Here is a 19,751-nt window from a genome sequence, read left to right on the forward strand (position 1 = left end):
TAATTCTGGGAGAACATCTTTGTTACTGGCATAATCCAAGCACATGCTGCACCAGCAACCACCACAAATGGCATTTGAAACTACAAAACAGAAGGACTGGCTTCAGCGGTTTGAGATCCTTTCAAATCAAGTTCAGCAAATACTTCTTATTGGTCATTGTACCATTATAAATTCTGAGATGTTTTTCATACGAAAGGATTTACCTGTAATAATACACTGGTTGAGATTTTAGAGTTTGTTACACTTCAAATAAAGAACCGCTTGTCTGACCTGGCAAGCTTCCCATATCCCTTCCACAATCAAAGACAAAAAGGACCCAGAACAGAACTGGTTATAATTATTTAATGAAATAGTGTAGCCAACATGTTACATACAGCTAGCAGTTGAATTGTTTTCTCCTGTGATAACAACAAAAACAGGTTTAGAAGAATTTAAAAACACTAACATAAAAAGACAAAAAACACACGACAAAAATAAAAAGCTCTTTGGAGCCCATTAACCCTTACCGTGCCACTGCTGACTGGTCAACCCCCACCCCCACCCCCCCCCCCAAAAAAAACTATGAAGTTTCTTGCTCCCAGCCTCTTTACCAGAAACGATTTGAAAGATTTCCTGAACACTTGTGATTAAATCACACCAATACATTGGTACTAAAACTAATGTTCATTTTACAACATGTTTCTTATGGTTTGATTCAACATTTTAACTATATCCAATATAGCAGGAAAAGGATCGCCAACCAACTGTCTAATATTCATGCCACTTAATAGCACTAAAAATATTATGGGTCCACCAGTAAAAGGAGTGTTAACCTAGCCCCCAAAACGCACTGCAACAGTTTCAGTGGACTCCCTTTAAAAAGAAATCTCCTCCATCATTTACTAGGTTGGTTTAACTGCAATAAGACCCTGCGACCTATTGCATATCACAAGAAGAGATTAGACAACATTAATCTTATATTAAAACCAGTCAAAAACATGTCACAGAATGTATTGTTTTTTAAAAATTCCAAATTTTACACTATTGAGTTTAAAAAAAAAAAAAAAAATTGATGGAAAAAATTGAGCAAAGAATAAAAAATAAAAAAACGAAGCCAAGCGATAAATGTTTCTGGACTTTAAAGAATAAAAATACATTTTCAAAACCTTGGTTAGCACGCCTTTTATAAAAGGGAGGGACAACAATATCGTTTTCAATGCCAATAAGGGGGGTAGAAAATTGATTTGAACAACAGAGTGGTTGATTCAAAGAGCTCTAAGCTCCAACAGCTGTCACACAGGTTAAGAGTTAATGTTACAATAACAATGCATGGATTGGGAGAGAGTTTGAAAAGGAGACACCGGAACGACCAAGACCACAAACACTGCCTTCATATTCTGGTTTATTTCTGGGAAAAGTAAACTCATTTTACATTCTAGTATCCTCCAACAACTATTGGGATTCAGTATGACTATATGCACTGAGAGTGGGGTATTTATCATCACCCAGCCACCTGTGTCTCACTATTGCAAAGAAACATTTCTGGGGAGAACCGTTCTTCATTGGTAGCTTGCTCCATGTATTTGAGGAGATCATTTCTGTTCCGGGAAACGAAGGTATTTTGTTTACATGTAAAGGGGTTTTAGTAGTGGGGTGAAATGGACAACAAATGCCCCATGCTCAGCTGCGTTTTGTCTTGTCCCAATACTTGGAGGAGAGTAGGAAGAGAGCACAGTACTAAAATTAGAATTCTTCTAGATGCAATGGCCTGACACTCAATACTGTTCTAAAGTGCGTGATACAACTTGCATTAGAGAAATGTTGTGTTTTATTAATGTATTTCAATAAAAGCAGTTCTGAACATGTCAAACAAAATAAAAATAAAAAACTTCGAGCACTTTTTACTCTCTCAATTTTCGCAGCTTTATTCTCCAGTCCGTTGCTTTGTCAGAAGCAGGATTATCACTAGAATGAGTTTTTGTTGTTTCTTCGATTTAAATAATTTACACACAGCAAAACCTAGCAGAGATGAAGAGTGTTTGCTGTCTAGGTGTGCTGTGTGAGGTGAGAGATCAGGTCAGCAAAGCTCAGCCGACAGACTGAGGGGGAGGAAGGAATGTTGGGTTAGGACTCCTCGTTGAATACTTGATGGGTGTTGGGAAAACGTTGCCTGCTGTATTCTGGATCTTCCTGTAGTCTCTTTTGAATGTCTGATTTCACCTGGAACAAATTTAAACTCCATATTATTTAGCAATTTATTTTTTTTTACCTTTAAATGGAAACTTATTTATTAGTGAAGCTGAACTTTTGTTCTTGTTAGTAATATGAAAAATTCAGATGAATATTAAGATGATTTCTTAAAGATGGCGCTCTCACTAAAAAAATATATCCTTATGACAGTTTATTAAAAAAAGGTGAACATATTTTCTTGTCTGTCACTTGTAGGAAGAATTCGTGTATTATACAGACCCCAATCCTTTACCTATCATTTCATGGTTGCTATAATAGAATGTCAATATGCCGAACAATTTGAATTGCTCATGTCTCAGTCTTGCATTGTTCAATTCACCTCTTCCCCTACATAACCTCTTTGGACCTCATGAGACAGGACCCATCAAGTCCTGCTTTGCTCTGTGCAGCTCACTCATCACTCACAAAGATGCTTCTCACAGCATGCTCAGGGCTGGCGCCATCAAGCCCCAAAAGATAAGTCAAATCAATTCTGGCCTGAACTGATTTCAGCATACACATCCCCTCCCCTATAAGTATTTTAAATTCAATTTTCATCTCACTCTAATAAATCCAGGTGCAAAAGCCCCCCCAACCAACATCAACAAAAGGAAAAGACCCTTTGTGTTCTGCACCAACACTGCCAGTAAACTCTCTTGCATGATAAAAACAATTGCTTTATTGATCAGTCTCCAATTAGATGCAAATTAAGTTTAAAATGAATGTGTTCAGACTTCATGCAAGGCAGAATCATTTTTCATAAGTTACCTTTAAACCCTTTAAAAACTATCTGCCCTCAAAAGAAATGGAAAAGGAGTCGTTTCAGATCAGAACACAGAACCACAGGTTTGCACGAATGAGCAGAATCTCAGGGGAGACAGCAGTACCTGATTAGTGTAGGCTTCCTGCAGCTCAGGTGTGTCCAGGTCTCCCTGCAGACTCTCAGGGCTGGTTATAGGCTTGGCTCCAACCGTTCTTGCTGCTCGACTCACAGCTTCAGATAGCGAAGGGTACGGGCCGTCGCTCTGAGCCGTCTGCAAGAAGGAAATGAAGCCAGCAAGAAGTTAGAAGCAGGGCTGTCAATCAGTTAACTGTGACAGGCTCATGTTTAACTCAGATTTAAAAATCGCCCTCTTTTTACATCCATCTTAACCTGTTTAAATGTTTTGGGAACTTTAAAATGAAATCGTACCAACATCAGCCATAAGATTCAGTAGCACGCAAACTCGATCATCATAACAGCTTCACACGCAAAGGATCAGATAGGGTTACGCAAGTAAAACTGCTTGAGGATCATGATCCAGAAATGAACATGCAGTTGGATGAGTGCAGTATATCTGCAGTTAATTTATATTAATATATTAATTTTTTAACTATAGTAGCTTTTACCTGCAAGGTACTTAAGGTAAAATAACACAATACAAATGTGTACAAGCTGTACTTTATACAGAGAAGTCAGAGAGCTTGGAGAAGGGTGCCTACCTTTCGGCGTTTTGCTGGCATCCCACAGAGGTAGGCATCGCTAAGAGGAGGCTGAGACTTCATCTTCCTCTGAGTCTGGAGGTCCTGACGGATAATCGGGACCCACTCCTGAAAGAGGGGTTTGGATGAAATCAGAAGATTTTACTAAAACATTTTACATCTGTGAAAAAACAAACCAAAATGTCTTACTGGGGGGACGGTTGCTGCCCAAGGCTCCGATTCTGGCTCCGCCCTCTGTGTTCCCATGGAAACGGGTTGCTCTGGCGATGGCATTGCTTCCTCTGCTGTGGTGGCGGGCACTGGGGATGCTGAAGAAGTTTCTCTCTGCAAAGACAGGCAGCCTTTGTACTAAACCCGATTTTATGAAGATCCAGGGTTACTCTGAGCTTCGGGTCCAAATTCCTTCTCTCACACAAAAATAAGATTTAGAGTAAGCACTATAAAACAGGTGAGTGTACCTACCTCCATTACCTCTGGCATCTCCTCAGATAAAGGCTCAGTCACAGTCTCTGGAACTGCCTCGCTCTGACAAACCAAGAGACATCAATTCAAAAGATCAAACCTAGTTTGAAACAGAAGGGTGATCTACAACTCAAACATCAAATTACAAAACGGTTCACAGTACAATGAAGACACCTCTGCTTGTATGTACCGGTGTGTTCCTGACATAGTGCAAGATTTGTTCCTCTGTGACAGGCATGTGCTCCAGAATCATCTGCAGTCTTATTCCCATTATGGTGGTCAGCCAGTTCACTAGAGAGGGGTTCACATCCGCAGACATCCGGCGCTGGGGAGTTGAGAAAGAAGTTTAAGGGATGTTCATTAAATCGCCCATTAGAAATCAATTCAATTCAGCTAAGGCTTCCATGTTTACAAACACACTGCTCCAAACAATGAAGGCATCTTCAGAGAGGAGTACTTTAAAACACATGTATAGAGGCCTACCAGGCCTAGATTAGTGTCTGTGGTGATCACACACACACACACAATACAGAGTAAGGGCAATAGGGCAGGCGGAGCAGGCAGACGTTTTGGGACCACCTTAACCTGTCAACTAATGTGGGTTATCTAAAACCTCAGCTGATACCGCGCTGTATTTTGAAAAACTTGTCATACCTTATTTTTAATACAGGATTTATAACTTGACATCTCTGACTTCATCTTAATTGTTTGGAGCAGTATACGTGTAAACATGTCCACTATCTCCAGTGAACAGTAACGGGGATATAGGTTGAAACAAGGTGGCAATGAAATGGTAAAGGGGACAGAAAGCTGCCAGGAAAGCATGTAATCAGAATGCAATGTCACTTACAATCCTGTCGTTGATGACTGCCGTGAGTGCGCTCTGCTCTCCTCTTAGACAGTACAAGTTGAGGGCCAGACACTCAAAGAGGCCTTGGTTACACAGCTCCAACAGACGAAGTCCGAATGTGTGGTCTGAAAAAAGAGAGACACGAGACATTCAGTGAAGAACCAACAACTGGAGATGAGGAATGATTTCTTCTCGTGGAGTCCATGTTACAGTAGTGTGCAAATATATTATAACAGCCCACTGCTTCTGTAGTTTTGATGTGTATGAAATCAAAACCACTAACTGAATCTTGGAAAATTATCAAAATATGCAAATAGCGATTGTCTAATTGAACCAACTACTTTAAAACAGGGCAAACAATTAAAAGGAACACGTAGCCACAACAAGTAAAGTGCATGAGACATTTTAGAAGATGATGCCTAATTAAAAGCACAAAGTGGTCTAACATTTTCACACACGGGTGTCTATTGTTTCTCTATCGCTGATAATTGACCAAAAATTTTAATTCTCACACCCATGCAGGTTTTCACGCAGTTAGGCATGTAAAAGATGAAGTCATTTGAAAGTTAGGGTTAATACTTTATATGATGCTCAATAAATGTGCGCACTACAATAGGTACTCTAAACATGTACACTATTAACAGTTATGGCAGGTGTTGCCTTTATTTATTTTTTCTTTTTATAAAGGTTGATGCTGGATCTTACCGGCACACTGAAGTATGTGGGTAGCGATGCGATTGAATTGTTCCCTCAGGAAATCAAGATTGGTCCGTGTGATGTCAACTCCTTCTCTAACACTCACTGATGACTGCGCCATGAATAAAACAGAACAAATAAACAAACACACTCAACTAGAATATTTTTCATCACCACTGTATATGATTTGAGACAGTGGTGGCAATAAAATATTTTGAACACTCGGGTTAAAAAAATAGCACAAAAGAACAAAAGCAAAGAATCCCCAGGAACATACAATAAAGGGACAGGCATCTCTGATCAAACAGTTTGGAAAACAGGAGTAGTATGCATAGTTTGAGTTGTTTCAAAAGAAAAAAAAAAAAAAAAAAAAAAAAAAAGTATTTTAAGATATTATCCATGCACTTGCAAAAATTGTAACACATGCATGCAACAGCTACAGCAAACAAAGTGCCAGACCATATCTCCAAGTTAAATATTTACAGCTATCTATTTAATTAAAATGGGAATGTATTAAAAATGTAATTAAAAACACTTGACAAGGTATTTTTAGAATATCCAGGCTAAAATGAAAACTTGTATGGAGCATCTAGAGCAGGGGTTTCCAACGCTGGTCCTGGAGAGCCCCAAACCCTCAGGTTTTACAGGTGTCAATGGCTTAAGATTTGGTGCAATTTAGTAATGAGAGCTCGGCTGAAACAAAAACCAGAAGACCCACTAGCTCTCCAGGACAAGGGTTGGCGACCCCAGTGGTCTAGAGTATATAAAAGGTGGATTTTGAAAGTTTTGGGGGGATGGGGAGCAAAATAATAAATGCAAGTCAACTAGATGAAAGCTTTCAATAAATTCCTTCAATCTAATTATTAAGTAATGCAACAGGACATCGAAAAAGTCATGCTGCTGAAGGGCAAATGCCACTGGACCTAGTTTAAGTTTTTCAACATAAGAGTTCACAAATGCAGTAGAAGTGACAATGCACTTCCACCTAGCCTAAAATAAATTACATTGAAAATCTCAGGAATGTAGAAAGGCAAAACTAAAATTAGAAAGTTTGTGTTTCAAAATGTGTGTCAAATTCTGCATTAATTGGCACGAAGCTCTACAGACAGATCATACTTACAAAGCTTTCAATGATGTGTTCTTCAAGCTCATTTATGAGGGTATCACTTGCCATCTTACAATAAAAAAAAAAAAACAACTGTTAGCATCATAAAAATGCAGACCCCAATGACCTACATACCTCCACATTGTTTAAAACACGCACACATTATGATGCCTGCGATAGCATTCTACCAATGAAAGTTAGGCACTGAACTGAAGCAGCAAATCTTTAACAGAATGTCAGTAACCTTAAGTGTAGCTCTACTGGCTTCCATGCTCGACCCTGGTGCTCCACTCACCCTGATGTTGGTGTCAGTGGGCTCCTGCCCCTGCAAGTACTGCTCTCTGAAGAAGCTGTGGAGCTGGGGCTGAATCCTCTGCAGCGGCTGGAACTGCCCATGAAGCAGCATCACCATGTCCACCATGGAGAAGTTCTGACAGATCAGAGACAGCAGGTCTCCAAAGAAACCTGGGAGAGAGAAATCAGGGAGAAGGGATCAGGACGCAGAATCTTAGCGACATAAGACACGTCTAACCTCGGTCACACGCATCTAGGACAGGCCTTTAGGGCTAGAGAGCAACTCTACTCCATCTCAACACAGACTTACAAAAAAAAAAAAGCAGCTTTAAAATCCATTCTCTTTATTAAAGATGCTGTTTATTTACCTGTAGCAACTCCAGCACCTGGTTCAAAAATGTTGCTGGTGCTGGAGAGTCTCTGGATGAAGTCTGCGATGCTCTCAGTGCTGTCCTGCTGAGCCCCCAGAGAGCCCATCACCGAGGAGAGAACCCCCTGCACCACACTGGTGAAGAACTCGGGGCTCAGAGACTCGGGAGCTGCACCTCCTGCCCCTGCCCCTGCCCCTGCCCCTGCCTGCTGTTGGGGAGGTGGGGCTGCTGTCTGCTGGGGGGCAGCTGAAGGAGCTGGGGGGGTCTGCTGTGGATCCGAGGACTGCGGAGGCCCAGGGACTTGCTGGGCAGCCTAGGGAGAAAAAGAAAGACAGCGTTAGACAGGAGCTATCAACCGCAACAGAGATAGTACATGAAAACTGAATGTTTGGTGCACTGAAAAGTCACATACTAATGAACTATATTGAGTGCGTTAGTAGCATTATTAGTATCTTAAAAAAAAAAAAAAAAAAAAAAAAGAGACCGTGGAAAAACAAGAAAAAAAATATTTGGGCGATGCCTGCGACAGCGTGATCAGGACCGCTGATAAAGGCAATAAAAACGTTCGTCTACTTTGAGTTTAATAGGTTTTGTGTTAGCTAACGGATACACAGTACATGAAGTGACTAACCTGCATGAAGTCTGTCATGCCCTGCATGAAAGCTGGCACCCCCGGCATGCTCACAGTGATGGAGGGGGGCATACCCATGGCACCCCCAGCCCCTAAGATGGAGCCCAAGAGCTGGGAGATGTGCTGAGCCTCTGGGGGGGCGGTGGGGGTAGGGTAGCCAGTGGAAGCGGTGCTAGTGGTGGAGGTGCTGGTCTGGCCTGAAGTGCTGGCAGAAGAGGGGGGAGCAGAAGATGATGAAGAGGGCGGCGCTCCCTGACCACTGGAGGGGGGTGTGGCAGCGCCTGCCTGACCTATTTTAAAAAAACAGGAAAACTGTCGTCAGCAGCGTTGGAGTTTTTAAAAAAACAAATGGAAGTATACAATTGTTTTGGCCAACGCCTTCAGTCAATTTAAGATTAAAGCACTAGTGAATAGAAACATATACATATCCGGAATCAATCTATGTATTACCTGAAATTAATATAAGATGACTTGTAGTTCATACCTCCCCCCACCTATCAAAAACAGCTAAATACAACACAGAAGTAACCCATAAGTATTATAAAACTTAGCAATTCAAGAATTCTTTACCATTCCATAGTCTTATTGTAACAAAGCAGGGACATTTATGTAATACAAAGAAACAGTTCCCACCCCTTTGAACCTGTGCCAAAGCGAGCAGGTAGGTCAGATGAACCAATAATTACTGAACTTTGGGAGAGGAGTCGGGAACCAATTAAATAGGTTGGATTGAAGCAGGCGATGTTGTGAATGCAGAAGACATTTTGACGAAAAGACCTGATGCATAACAATGCGAAACAAAAAGTAATCAGTCAAAACTGACTTAACCAGGGTTACGTTACTTAAAAAAAATAAATAAATAAATTATGATTGTGTTGATAAAGACATTGCAGGACTACGTACAACAAAAGCAGAAAGCTAGGCAAAGTAACGAGTTGTGTTTTAAACCCTAAAGTCTGCTCAGTAACACTTGTTTTTAAGGTTTTAAGTCCGAGACATAAGATGGTCCTGGTGTTTGCATTGAGATGGGAGACGCTGGACTTACTCATTATTACAGGCTGCATTAGGAGCTGCCCCACTAATCCACTGATCATCTGGGACAAAGAAGCGTTTGGGGTGGGGCCAGCCTGCTGCTGCTGCTGCTGCTGCAAGACAAAGCAAGGATTTATATATTCGTACACTTTTTCCAAGTGAACTGTAAATTCTGTCACAGAAAGTCAATTCTGTCACCAAGTAGATTTCAAAGCATTGTTGCTATGAATACGTAAACTTTAAGTTTTGCCCTTTACCATAATCCAGCATTAACGAATTTACTTCACACTTTTTATAAAGTGACCCACCACATCATGTAAAAGTATGAAGGGTAAGAAATCTGCCTATATCTGATCTCCCATCTCTACCTGTGCCCCGGGTTGCCCTGGCTGTGGCGCACGCAGGTTCACGTTGGCGGGACGCGGGGTCATGCTAGGAGGTCGGGGGGTGAAAGTGGGCCGCGTGATAACCACCCGAGCCGGGGGGGGTTGGAATCCCGGCACCTGCTGGCCCGAGCTTGCTGCCGTTGCCATGGAAACAGCCTGCTGGGTGATCTGGTGAACGATGGCCTGCATAAACTCGGCAGGGAGACCCGGGATCTGCATCTGAGGTAGGCCACCTAGAAAAAAAAAAAAAAAGTGTGGTTAGACACTGGTGTGACGACGAGTTTGCTGGGTTCACCTGTGACAAAATTAGACAATCTGAGCAAATTCAAACAGATCCGACTGGAAATAAATTAGATGCAATCGAGATCACTGTAATACTACAATTAGTTAAGTAGACAAATAATTAATCTTTTGTCTTAATCAGTTTAACGTACTGAGTCGGTCTTCTATTGTCTCCCTGTCCACTATGACTGCCTGCTTGAAAACTGAAAGGAAGTAAAACGCTTGCTACCTGTGCCTTGTCCTGGAGCTGCAGAAGAGGCTGGCCCAGTGCCCGAATCTGTGTGGAAAGACGACAAGAGTACACTTTAGTAAAGAGACATTCAGTGGAAGACAAATCCTGCTACCCCCATGTCAGATTACTAGAATGACGTCCGACAACACAATGCAGAAATTTTTCTGACTGATTCAGCAATATTCTGTACTATGTAAGATTTACAGACAGTTCATATTGTTTTAATTAAAATTATCATCAACTAAATCTGTAAAGAAATCATTAACTAATAAATGGCAAAGATTACATTTGTGTCATCCACATTTGTGTGCAGGAATAAGACATTAAGAGACACCCTTTGAGTAGTACAGAAGTACCGCTACCACCTGCAAATTTAAACTTGAATTACTGAGCCAACAAAACCCTTCATCACGATATTGTAACACAAGGTTTCTGTAACACCTTTTACTGGTCCCTTGCGCCCTCTGCCAGGAGAATATTTACTATCAACATCAAGTGAAAGCACAGAGGCGGCGCCAAGCTCTGTGCGTTGCTCCATGCTTCAACTAAGGAGTATCATACCCTGAAGCATTGGATACTCGCTCCCTCCGCCCCTACAACCTGTTTACCTACAAACGACATATTCATGTCTCTGTCTCTAGTTCAGCCCTTTTTTTTTTTTTTGTTAGGACGTATTGTGTACTGTTTGTTGCCTAAATGTAATTTTTTAGTCAAAACCTTTCCTTATGACTAAAAAATATAATTTAATGGTTTTATTTATTTACGGTAAAAATGATTTGTCTTTCGTCTGCATTCATTGCATACCAAAATGAAGCTTTCAGCTGGTTTGTGCACTGGACTCTTAATCACACAGACAGAAATAAAAATTAACCCCCCCCCCTGTAGGACCAGCAGTATATTAAGGGTTAATGCTTCAGTCTGCAAACACCCGACAGCGATAAGCTGCATTTCAGGGATTTATGTCATTCATCCGAATGGTGGTAGCAGAATACGTATCTTTATGCATGCTATTTCACAAAGCATAAAAAAAAAAACCCAAACACCAACTTCTGAAATACAAAATGAGTTGCACTCTGAATCACCATCAATGTTCATCTGCATCATGACCACTGGTTCCATGGTATGGTGTGTGATCCGAATCACTTGAGGGTGGTTGTGATGAGCCTGGCCTTGTGTGGGTGTGGCCTGGGGTTGTGAGGGCGGGACCTGTGAATGTGTGGGTGTGGCCTGTGCTTCTGTTGTCCTCTGCTGTTCAGGGGTTGTACCTGCAGCTGCCTGTCCCTCAGCAGCCTGTCTCCCATTGGCTGCCATTGTTACCGGAGTGCCCATGCTAATCTGTAGGGGCACAATAGGAGGATTTAGCAAATTATATAAACCAATGTCAATTAAAAAAAAAAAAAAATGTTTTATATATATATATTGTACACACACACACACACACACACACACACACACACACACACACACACACACACACACACACACACACACACACCACTTACCCCATACAGGGTTATTTCGGGCAGCCCTTTATATTGGACAAATAGCATTTGCTATTCACAGGTTAATACATCTTTTAGTGTAATGAGCGTGTGAATAAAGATTTTTAACCGCGCACGCACGCTTGTTTGTTTTGATTACTGTCTTGGTGACGTTCTGAATGTCATGTTGTCGTGAGGGAGTTTATACCGTCCATCGCTTACTGCAGGTGAATCACATTAACACAAACGCACCCGTTCTAAGCAGTGGCAACTGTTGTACATATATTTAAAAAAAAAAAAGGTTGGCACGTTTTTAAACGCTACCCGGGTCACGATTTATTAATGTGAGAATTAAGAAAATATCCTTAAATTTTACCGAGCTTCGATTACATTTTGGTGAATTGATGCATCAAATTTGCACCTAGTTTTAATCTCCTGTTGCCGGTTTGCATTAAAACCTTGAATGAGCGTGCTGCTTCTAGTGCTAGTACGGTAGATTAACGCGTTGCTAGGATACACAATTCAGCCTACATTACGCTTTGGATAAAACAAAATCAGAAGTAGGCCAAGTATTCACTTTTTTTATTTTATTTAAAAATTAAAGCAACACTATCATTAAATCTACCAATTACCATTCGTTTCAAATCATGCTGTGTTTGGATTATATGGCAATATTATAGAAAAAGCAGCTAAATTTGGTACGATAGTCAGGGTTTGTGAGATTCACTAATTCAAATGCTTTGCTTTTGGACAAAATGTAAACAGTATTGAACAATAACAGTTCAGAAATGACTTCTGTTAAAATAGTGTTTATTATTATTACAATGTTAATCTGATGTGGATGCACGCATATTCTCTTCGGCTGTTAAATGCAAGTCCTTTGTATTTCTTTTTATAATCAGAAGTGTTCGAATTTGAATGCAAGTCGTGCCTTTTTGTTTAAATTATGCACAACAGTGTTTTTTTAGTTATTAGATGTTCTGTTAAATAACCAATGCTAGTTTATTTTGAAAAATAAAACATCAATGCATCGATCACCGTTGATGAATGTCTATACGATAATCTAATATGAAATTAGAGCGTCGACAGCACCATTAATAAATAAAAGTTACTTATATATGGTGATAAAGTGTATGGACTGACCTGTATTGGGATGCCTGCCTGCTGCAGCATCACAGGGGAGGTGTAGTGAGACATGGGCCGCACCACGTGCAGGTGGCGGGGGGTGGCAGCAGAAAGGTTGCAGCGCAAGTCAGACAGAGCCACAAAGGCATTGCCTATTAAACGTAGGGCCTCCCCCACCAGGTTGAGAATGCACTGGTCCGCTTCACGCTCCTCTGTCTGAGTTGACAAAGGGAAACAATCAAACAGCATGCACAGGGTATAGCAACACTGATCAATAGCTGACTTCCCCCCCGAGATAAAATTGACTAGAATCAAGCAACAGAGGTCAACCAAACAACTTTTTAAAAAAAAAAAAAAAAAAAAAAAAAAAAAAGAGACAAGCCCTACTATAAATTAGCTTGTGTCTTATAGGGGCATACCCAAGAGAATGACCCTTTAATTTCTGCCAAGTGGGCAGACAGCTTTATACAAGAGTGGCAGCAATATGATGCATACATCAAATCCAAGTTTGAATTGCCATATTTGCATATAGTTTATCATAGTTTGTGTTGAAACAATAGACTGTTGATATATTGTTGTCATATGTTATTGTCTTTATCACAATTATTATATCCTGGAATTGTCCATTAAAAAAATAATCAAGTACAGCATAATAAAATTGGGTAATGGGAAAATCCTCAGTTTATCCTCTATTGCGAGACAGCAGTGGTATGACGTTAAAATCCTGCATCCGCAAAAGGATGAGTTGAAATATTTAACTGAAAACGTCACTACTGCCCAACCATCGTGCAAAGATTCAGCAGTGTAAAGATCTAGCTGTATGCATAACAGCCTACCGGTAGTGTTGCAATGTTAATTGTTAAACAGAAATCTTTGACTGCTGAAGCCAAACACTACAGACAAGCCCTGCTATACTTCTGCATGAATTATTCATTAATATCTGGATGCAGGCCAGAACGAGTTGGAATTGGTTTAATTTGGTGCACTTACGTTGTTGTTGTAGTCGGAGCTGTTTGCTGTGCTCAGGATCTCCTGGCTGCGGTGGATGAAGGGCTGCAGCCTGTCCTCCAGTCTGCGCAGCTCAGACAGAACCTCCAGGAACTCTGCCGGGGCTGGGTGGCTGCAAGAGAATCAAGTTCACTTTATTGAGAAACACTGTCAAAAAAGGCTCAGCCACTGACTCACTGTGTGTGACCCTGAGCAAGTCACTTAACCTTCTTGTGCTCCAACAAGCAAGCAATGTCCTACTGTAAGTTCTTGATGCACAGTTCACCCCTTAGCCTCATTTAGATCAGTTCATTTTATACTGTTTAAATTCTATACTTAATGTTAGTGATTGGAATTATTTTTTTTAATGTATTAACTTCCACCAGTGTTGGAAGGAATGCTCACGTTTAGAAAAAACTGATCGAAAAGTAGCATCTAAACAAGATAAAAATGTAACCCCAACGTGGGTAAGAGGCAGTTAATACAATTATAGAACGACTATTAAATTTATTAAAAAAAAAAAATTAAAAAAAAAAAAAAAAAAAAAAGGATTACTTTGGTCCTGTGGAAGTTCCAGCAGCAGCTCCTTCAGTCTGTGTGGAGGATGACGATGATGAGGAGAAGGAGAAGGAGAAAGAGGAGGAGGAGGAGGAGGAGGAGGTGGAGGCTGAGGGGGCCGCAGTCATGCCGGTGTCCATGGGCTCTGCAGGACCCTCAGAGCCAGGCCCTGTCGATGGAGGAGGAGGAGGAGGAGGAGGAGGAGGAGGAGGAGGAGGCTGGGTCTGGGTGGATGGGTTCTCAGAGGCCTGGGAGCCTGAGCCATGAGTACTGTTCTGACGTCCCTGTGAGGAAGCAAGCACAGTGTTAAGGGGGTAAACAAATGCAGCTAAAACACACCCATCTTTTGTGCAAGCTACTTAATTAAAAAGCAGAACATTTGTCACTAAAATATAAGGATTGGTCCCCCCCAAAAAAAAAAAAAAAAAATGAATGCACATAGAAATGAGAAAATCCCTTGGACTGCAATATATTTAATATATGCTCAAATGATATACTCAGAAACAAAGATCGAGATCTCGGCGCTTTAAACAGCTGCTGAACTACATGGTCCTACTCTCCATCAGAAACGATTCAGTACCATCAGCTTCCAGCTCTAGCTGGTTTCTAACAGACACGATTTAAATCAATCCTCGCAGATCCACAGATCATTAGAGAATAATGGAAGATAATGGAGAATAATGGAATCTCAAGGAGGGTGATGAGGGGGGAGGTCTCACTGGAGCCCCGTTATCTCACTGTACCTCCAGTCGGTTGAGGACTCCCGTCGTGTCCCTCAGCAGATTCTGAGCCAAGATCAGACGCATCCTAGGCTCACTCTATACGGATAAGGAAAAAAAATAAGAAAAACAATCAATTGTGTGTCAAATTCCCAAAACGGTCTAGGCTTTTGTTTACACCAGTTTATTATTATTATTATTTTCAAAAGCAGTCTCAATATGAACATTGACTCTAGATCAATTAATGCAGCCAGACACCGTTTACAATCTAAGAGTATTTCAAAATACACTGGAGAACAACGCATGTTTAAAATAGACTTAATCCCCCCAATTGAAAACACTAATGTCCAACTCGTTTTTCAGCATACAACACAGAAATGTTTGAATCAGTTGTCAAAAGATTAGCTTTTTGTAGCATTACTTAGTGTTGAAAGGGTCAAGACCCAGTACCTTGAATATTGCTTACATTCACAAAACACCTAGTGTATAAAGCACTGGTAAACTACCAAGCTTAGGTATGTAACTAAATATTATTCATACCTGAATGGCCTGTTCCATATCTATATGCACATCCACAGAAGACCCATTGCTCTAGAAATATACGAGAGAGAGAGACAGAGACATTTCAATTGGTGCTCATTAAGCTATTTCTCTGTATTCCTGCATTACTCCACTAGAGGTAGTCTGGCCTGTATATTGATTTTGAGAAGCAAAGCTACTATGCAATAAATGTGTATTGGGAAGAACAAGGTGGAAACAATAACCATAAATCCAGCACATGGTACCAGCCCTACCCTTTAAAACAATGTCTGCCTTAAAACCTGGCCACATCAGCTCTTGCCAAAAACTGAATACAGATGCAAATATTAGTCCCTAATACAATCACAGATATAGCCATCTATTACACATTTTAGGAATACTTTACTAAAAAAAAGTTAGTAACCTGAAAACCCAGCCCCTCTATGTACACGTAAAGATGCAATGACTTTACAATCTGTCAGCAGGAATATGCATAGCCTGTGGTGAGTAAGTTAAGGTCTCTGCTCTACACACTTACCCCTGTACTGGCGCTGACTCTAGCATTACTGCCAGCCTCTCCAAATCCTGCCATCACTTGCTGTACTGAATGCTGCCAAGACAAGAGGAGAAGGTTATCAGACACCGCAAACTCCAATACTGACTTAATGGATCAATTCCAATTAACTGCACAGCTGCACAAAAAGGGGCACTGAAGATGAAATATTTCATATAAATATGAATATTATATGGATAGAGAGCTACTTAATGACTGGCACTATTCATTCTACTTGGGAACCAAGATTACAGCCTCTTCCATCCCAATCCTGTTCCTCGTGGTTACAGCCTCTTCCCTGTTCCCATGGTTACCTGGATCTGCTGTGGGTCCATGAGGTTGACAGGCAAGTTCAAAGTGCCCAACATGACGTAGCTGTTTGCATTACGGTCATGATGGGGCGCTGTAGAGCCCTGAGGGGTGGAGAGCCCCGGTCCGGAGGGGCCACTGGTCTCCGCACCAGGTGAAGTCTGAGGAGGGGCCCGCTCTACCAGGTGAATCACCTTTCCATCCACATCTGTGTGTCAGAGAGGGCTCAGAAGTTCAAATTCACACACAACACAGTAAACCCGCAAGAATACTGCAGCCAGAAATTAGTTTGAAAAAAATAGAACAAATAATATCAGAAACCTAATACAATAACAGGAGTTCAAGCACTTTTGATTACGGAACCTTTCTTTAAAACTGATTTCGAACAGGAACCAGTGTAATTCAGGGGGAGGCTGACCCTGGTCCTGGAGTGCCACAGACAATTCTGCTTTTTGTTTTACTCAAGCCCTTGAATAAATGAATTGATTTAATGACTGGCTTAATTGGTTAGAATTACCATGAGTTCCAGGTATTTAGCAATTGACGATTAAGAGATGCCTGCAGGATTGTGGCACTCCAGGACCAGGGTTGCATACCCCAGCGTAATTTATTTATATTCTTTGAAGGTAACAGAAGACCTGCAAAACACCACTTGCTTAAGCTGAATATATGTATTGCTTAACAAAAGAAAACTTTCAGTATATTCTAGGGTTCCCTGGACAATCCCAGTTTGAGAAGCACTACTTTAAAAAGAGGTTAGGAGCACAAGCCACAATATAAATTGCCTGTAACCCTCACCCTTAACCCAACCCCAAGTGGGTGGGTTTATATTTTAATTATCCATAGTGCGCACAGGCCAACGGGATCAAATTTCAACTTGGGACCCGAACACCCCCACTGATAAGGTATGCAGTAGCAGGGAGAGGGGTGCGTCCTCCAGGTACTCACTGTACTCTTTCAGCTTCTTCTCATCTTGCAGTACCCGACCCTGGTAGATTAGTCTCTGTTTCTCCACAGGGATACTCACGGAGCTTGAAATGTGCTCCTTAAACTCCTTCACTGTGATCTGCAGGGGGCGGGGAGCAGGGGGAAGGTGCCATTATACTGACTGTTCGACACAAGGGACATACGTCCCACAAATAAAACAATACTAACTTATTTTTGCAATGAGGTGCACAAAACAGAGTTTAAAATGTCGATCCAAATGATCAATTTCCTCCTTGTGATACTTGAGCCGCTCAAATGTATTTTAAGAAGAAACCGTTGAACTACCACTCAGTTTCTTGTGTATTTTTACTGGCTAAACATTTGGCCTAACCCTATCAAACTGCCACCCACACCCATCTGGTGTTTGTTTAATTGTCCAATTGTGCTGGATTGTAAATTCAGATGCACTCAGTACAGGCGACGCACACATGACTAAGCTTTACAACTGACTTAATAGTAGAATTACATATATAGTATTAACATGGAATGACAGCCTGTAATAATACATGTTTTGGTTAAAATAGTGAGGCAGTAACTCGTATCACAAATGCTCATTTTAATGCATTACCAAGTGTTGTGGCAAAGCTGCCCAAGGATATTCACATCTAAAATGTTTCCCTCCCGTGGTAATCTTTCTTGAGCACAGACTTATTCATTACTGAAGTATGTGAAAGCTGTGGGGTGAATCACTTTTGAAAACGGCTGCAGCGTTTAGAAGACCATATAAATGTATTATGTCCTAGAAGCGGTCTGTTTTGTACTATCTGTCAGAAAACAGCCCTTAAACTGTATTCCTTCCCACATCAATTCCGTGGCTTCATTCTTATTCAAGTGAGTATGCTAGAAAGAGTACTTGTCGCAGCAAGTTTCAATCACCTCCGCTCCAACGCTGTAGGTCCGGCTCTGAGAGTCCAGAGTCTTCACGGTCACATCGAAATTCTCTGACTCCACCATCCTGTCGCTGGTTGCAGAGATCCTACAAAAGACAAGACTCGCTTTACTAAAAACAATATAAAAAAAAAAAAAGCCAAACAATTTATCTGCTGGTTTTAGTTAAACACATGTGCCTCTGTATATTCGGATACTCTCAATGTCGTATGTATGTTTTTCAGTCCAAACGGATACATGGTTTTCTAAGTGCATCATACAGACAGATTCCATACCCCAAAATTATGCTATACGCTAACTTGGGATTAAGATGTCCCTTTATGTTTTGCCACAATCAGCTGTCTAGTTATTTGCCATGCTTTGCCACAATCAGCTGTCTAGTTATTTGCCATGCTTTGCCACAATCAGCTGTCTAGTTATTTGCCATGCTTTGCCACAATCAGCTGTCTAGTTATTTGCCATGCTTTGCCACAATCAGCTGTCTAGTTATTTGCCATGCTTTGCCACAATCAGCTGTCTAGTTATTTGCCATGCTTTGCCACAATCAGCTGTCTAGTTATTTGCCATGCTTTGCCACAATCAGCTGTCTAGTTATTTGCCAAAGTGCGACGCGTATGCACGGAGGATAAGTAAAATAACCCGTAAAGTAACATCAAAACTAGTGTGCAAAAGGCGGAGCACCTCGCTATAAACTTAGCCTAAAAAGAAACGCTAAATGTATTAGCGAGATTGAACAATTAGGTCACACGACTGCGTTTTCACACTGACAAAAACGGCATGCGTGATTCAATCGTTTGCTTCAACTCATTTCAAGCTTCCTGGCTGTGTATGACAACTCAACGGCCTTATGTTGTTTAAACTGCATATTGAGTCGTCTTTTGTGTATACAATTTAAAAAAAAAATGCGTTGCTGTTGTGCTACTAACGTCGTTACGATGAAACAGAACAAACAAGACACTCACCCCTGCCTCCCCCGGTAAGGATTTACCCTCCAAAAAACAAACCTGAAGAGGGTATCCGTGCTCTCCGCTTAGCATGTGCCTCCTTGTCGTTTAACTTCACCCGCTTTGCTTTTATTTTATTTTATTTTATTTTATTTTTTAACCCAGCAAAACGTCGTTCCTCCTCGTCTTGCTTCTGCCACAGGCCGGATAGAAAGGACCCTCCCTGGAAACGCAACCTGGCTTCCTTTTTTGCCAGTTGCTTTAAAAAAAAAAAAAATTGTTAACATTTAAATGCGCTTAGATTAGGTTATTTTTTTTCACATATTTGTCTTCATAAGTGATCTTCAGTTTAATGTGGCAGGGAGGTGAGATTATTTGGAATTGTTTTTTTTTTTTATTATTTTTTCTACAGGCATTCCTGTAAGGACCCGCAGCTTGGTTGAAGGCGTTCTTCTATTTCTCACCTCTAGTTGGCGCTAGAAGGTAATATGACAGAACACCCAGTTTCCAAAGGCTTTGTTTAGAATGCATATAAACATATTCTCTAGTTTCTGTATTGCGAATGGTTATGTGACTTGTCATGTGATCCACAATATAAGTGTGCATGGTCTTCCCCGATTATGGGACACCAGTAGGATTTCACAAGGGGC

At 41.0% G+C, this 19,751-nt stretch overlaps 1 protein-coding gene across 5 annotated transcripts; it reads right to left on the reverse strand.

The window, feature by feature from the left end:
* Window positions 1-328: 328 nt before the first annotated feature.
* Window positions 329-19,325, reverse strand: LOC121304344 (large proline-rich protein BAG6-like). Of its 5 annotated transcripts, none has more exons than XM_041235426.1 (26): window positions 19,162-19,325; window positions 18,146-18,245; window positions 17,231-17,348; window positions 16,288-16,490; window positions 15,959-16,030; window positions 15,442-15,492; window positions 14,926-15,000; window positions 14,180-14,466; window positions 13,628-13,757; window positions 12,656-12,853; window positions 11,114-11,366; window positions 10,029-10,076; window positions 9,500-9,750; window positions 9,145-9,250; window positions 8,100-8,389; window positions 7,466-7,781; window positions 7,099-7,268; window positions 6,819-6,872; window positions 5,708-5,810; window positions 5,003-5,127; window positions 4,343-4,477; window positions 4,153-4,215; window positions 3,880-4,014; window positions 3,691-3,798; window positions 3,096-3,242; window positions 329-2,199 (listed from the first exon to the last, which is right to left on the reverse strand). In XM_041235426.1, the coding sequence occupies exons 2-26, from the start codon at window positions 18,221-18,223 to the stop codon at window positions 2,104-2,106; spliced, it is 3,612 nt and encodes a 1,203-aa protein (XP_041091360.1). In that variant the 5' UTR covers window positions 18,224-18,245; window positions 19,162-19,325; the 3' UTR covers window positions 329-2,103. The 5 variants fall into 5 exon arrangements, with proteins under 5 accessions (XP_041091360.1, XP_041091363.1, XP_041091362.1 ...); XM_041235429.1 differs by having other exon boundaries at window positions 11,297-11,366; window positions 19,120-19,325; XM_041235428.1 differs by having other exon boundaries at window positions 9,145-9,241; window positions 19,120-19,325.
* Window positions 19,326-19,751: the final 426 nt, after the last annotated feature.

The sequence above is a fragment of the Polyodon spathula genome, chromosome 37 (genome assembly GCF_017654505.1).
Source record: "Polyodon spathula isolate WHYD16114869_AA chromosome 37, ASM1765450v1, whole genome shotgun sequence".
Taxonomy (NCBI): Eukaryota; Metazoa; Chordata; class Actinopteri; order Acipenseriformes; family Polyodontidae; genus Polyodon; species Polyodon spathula.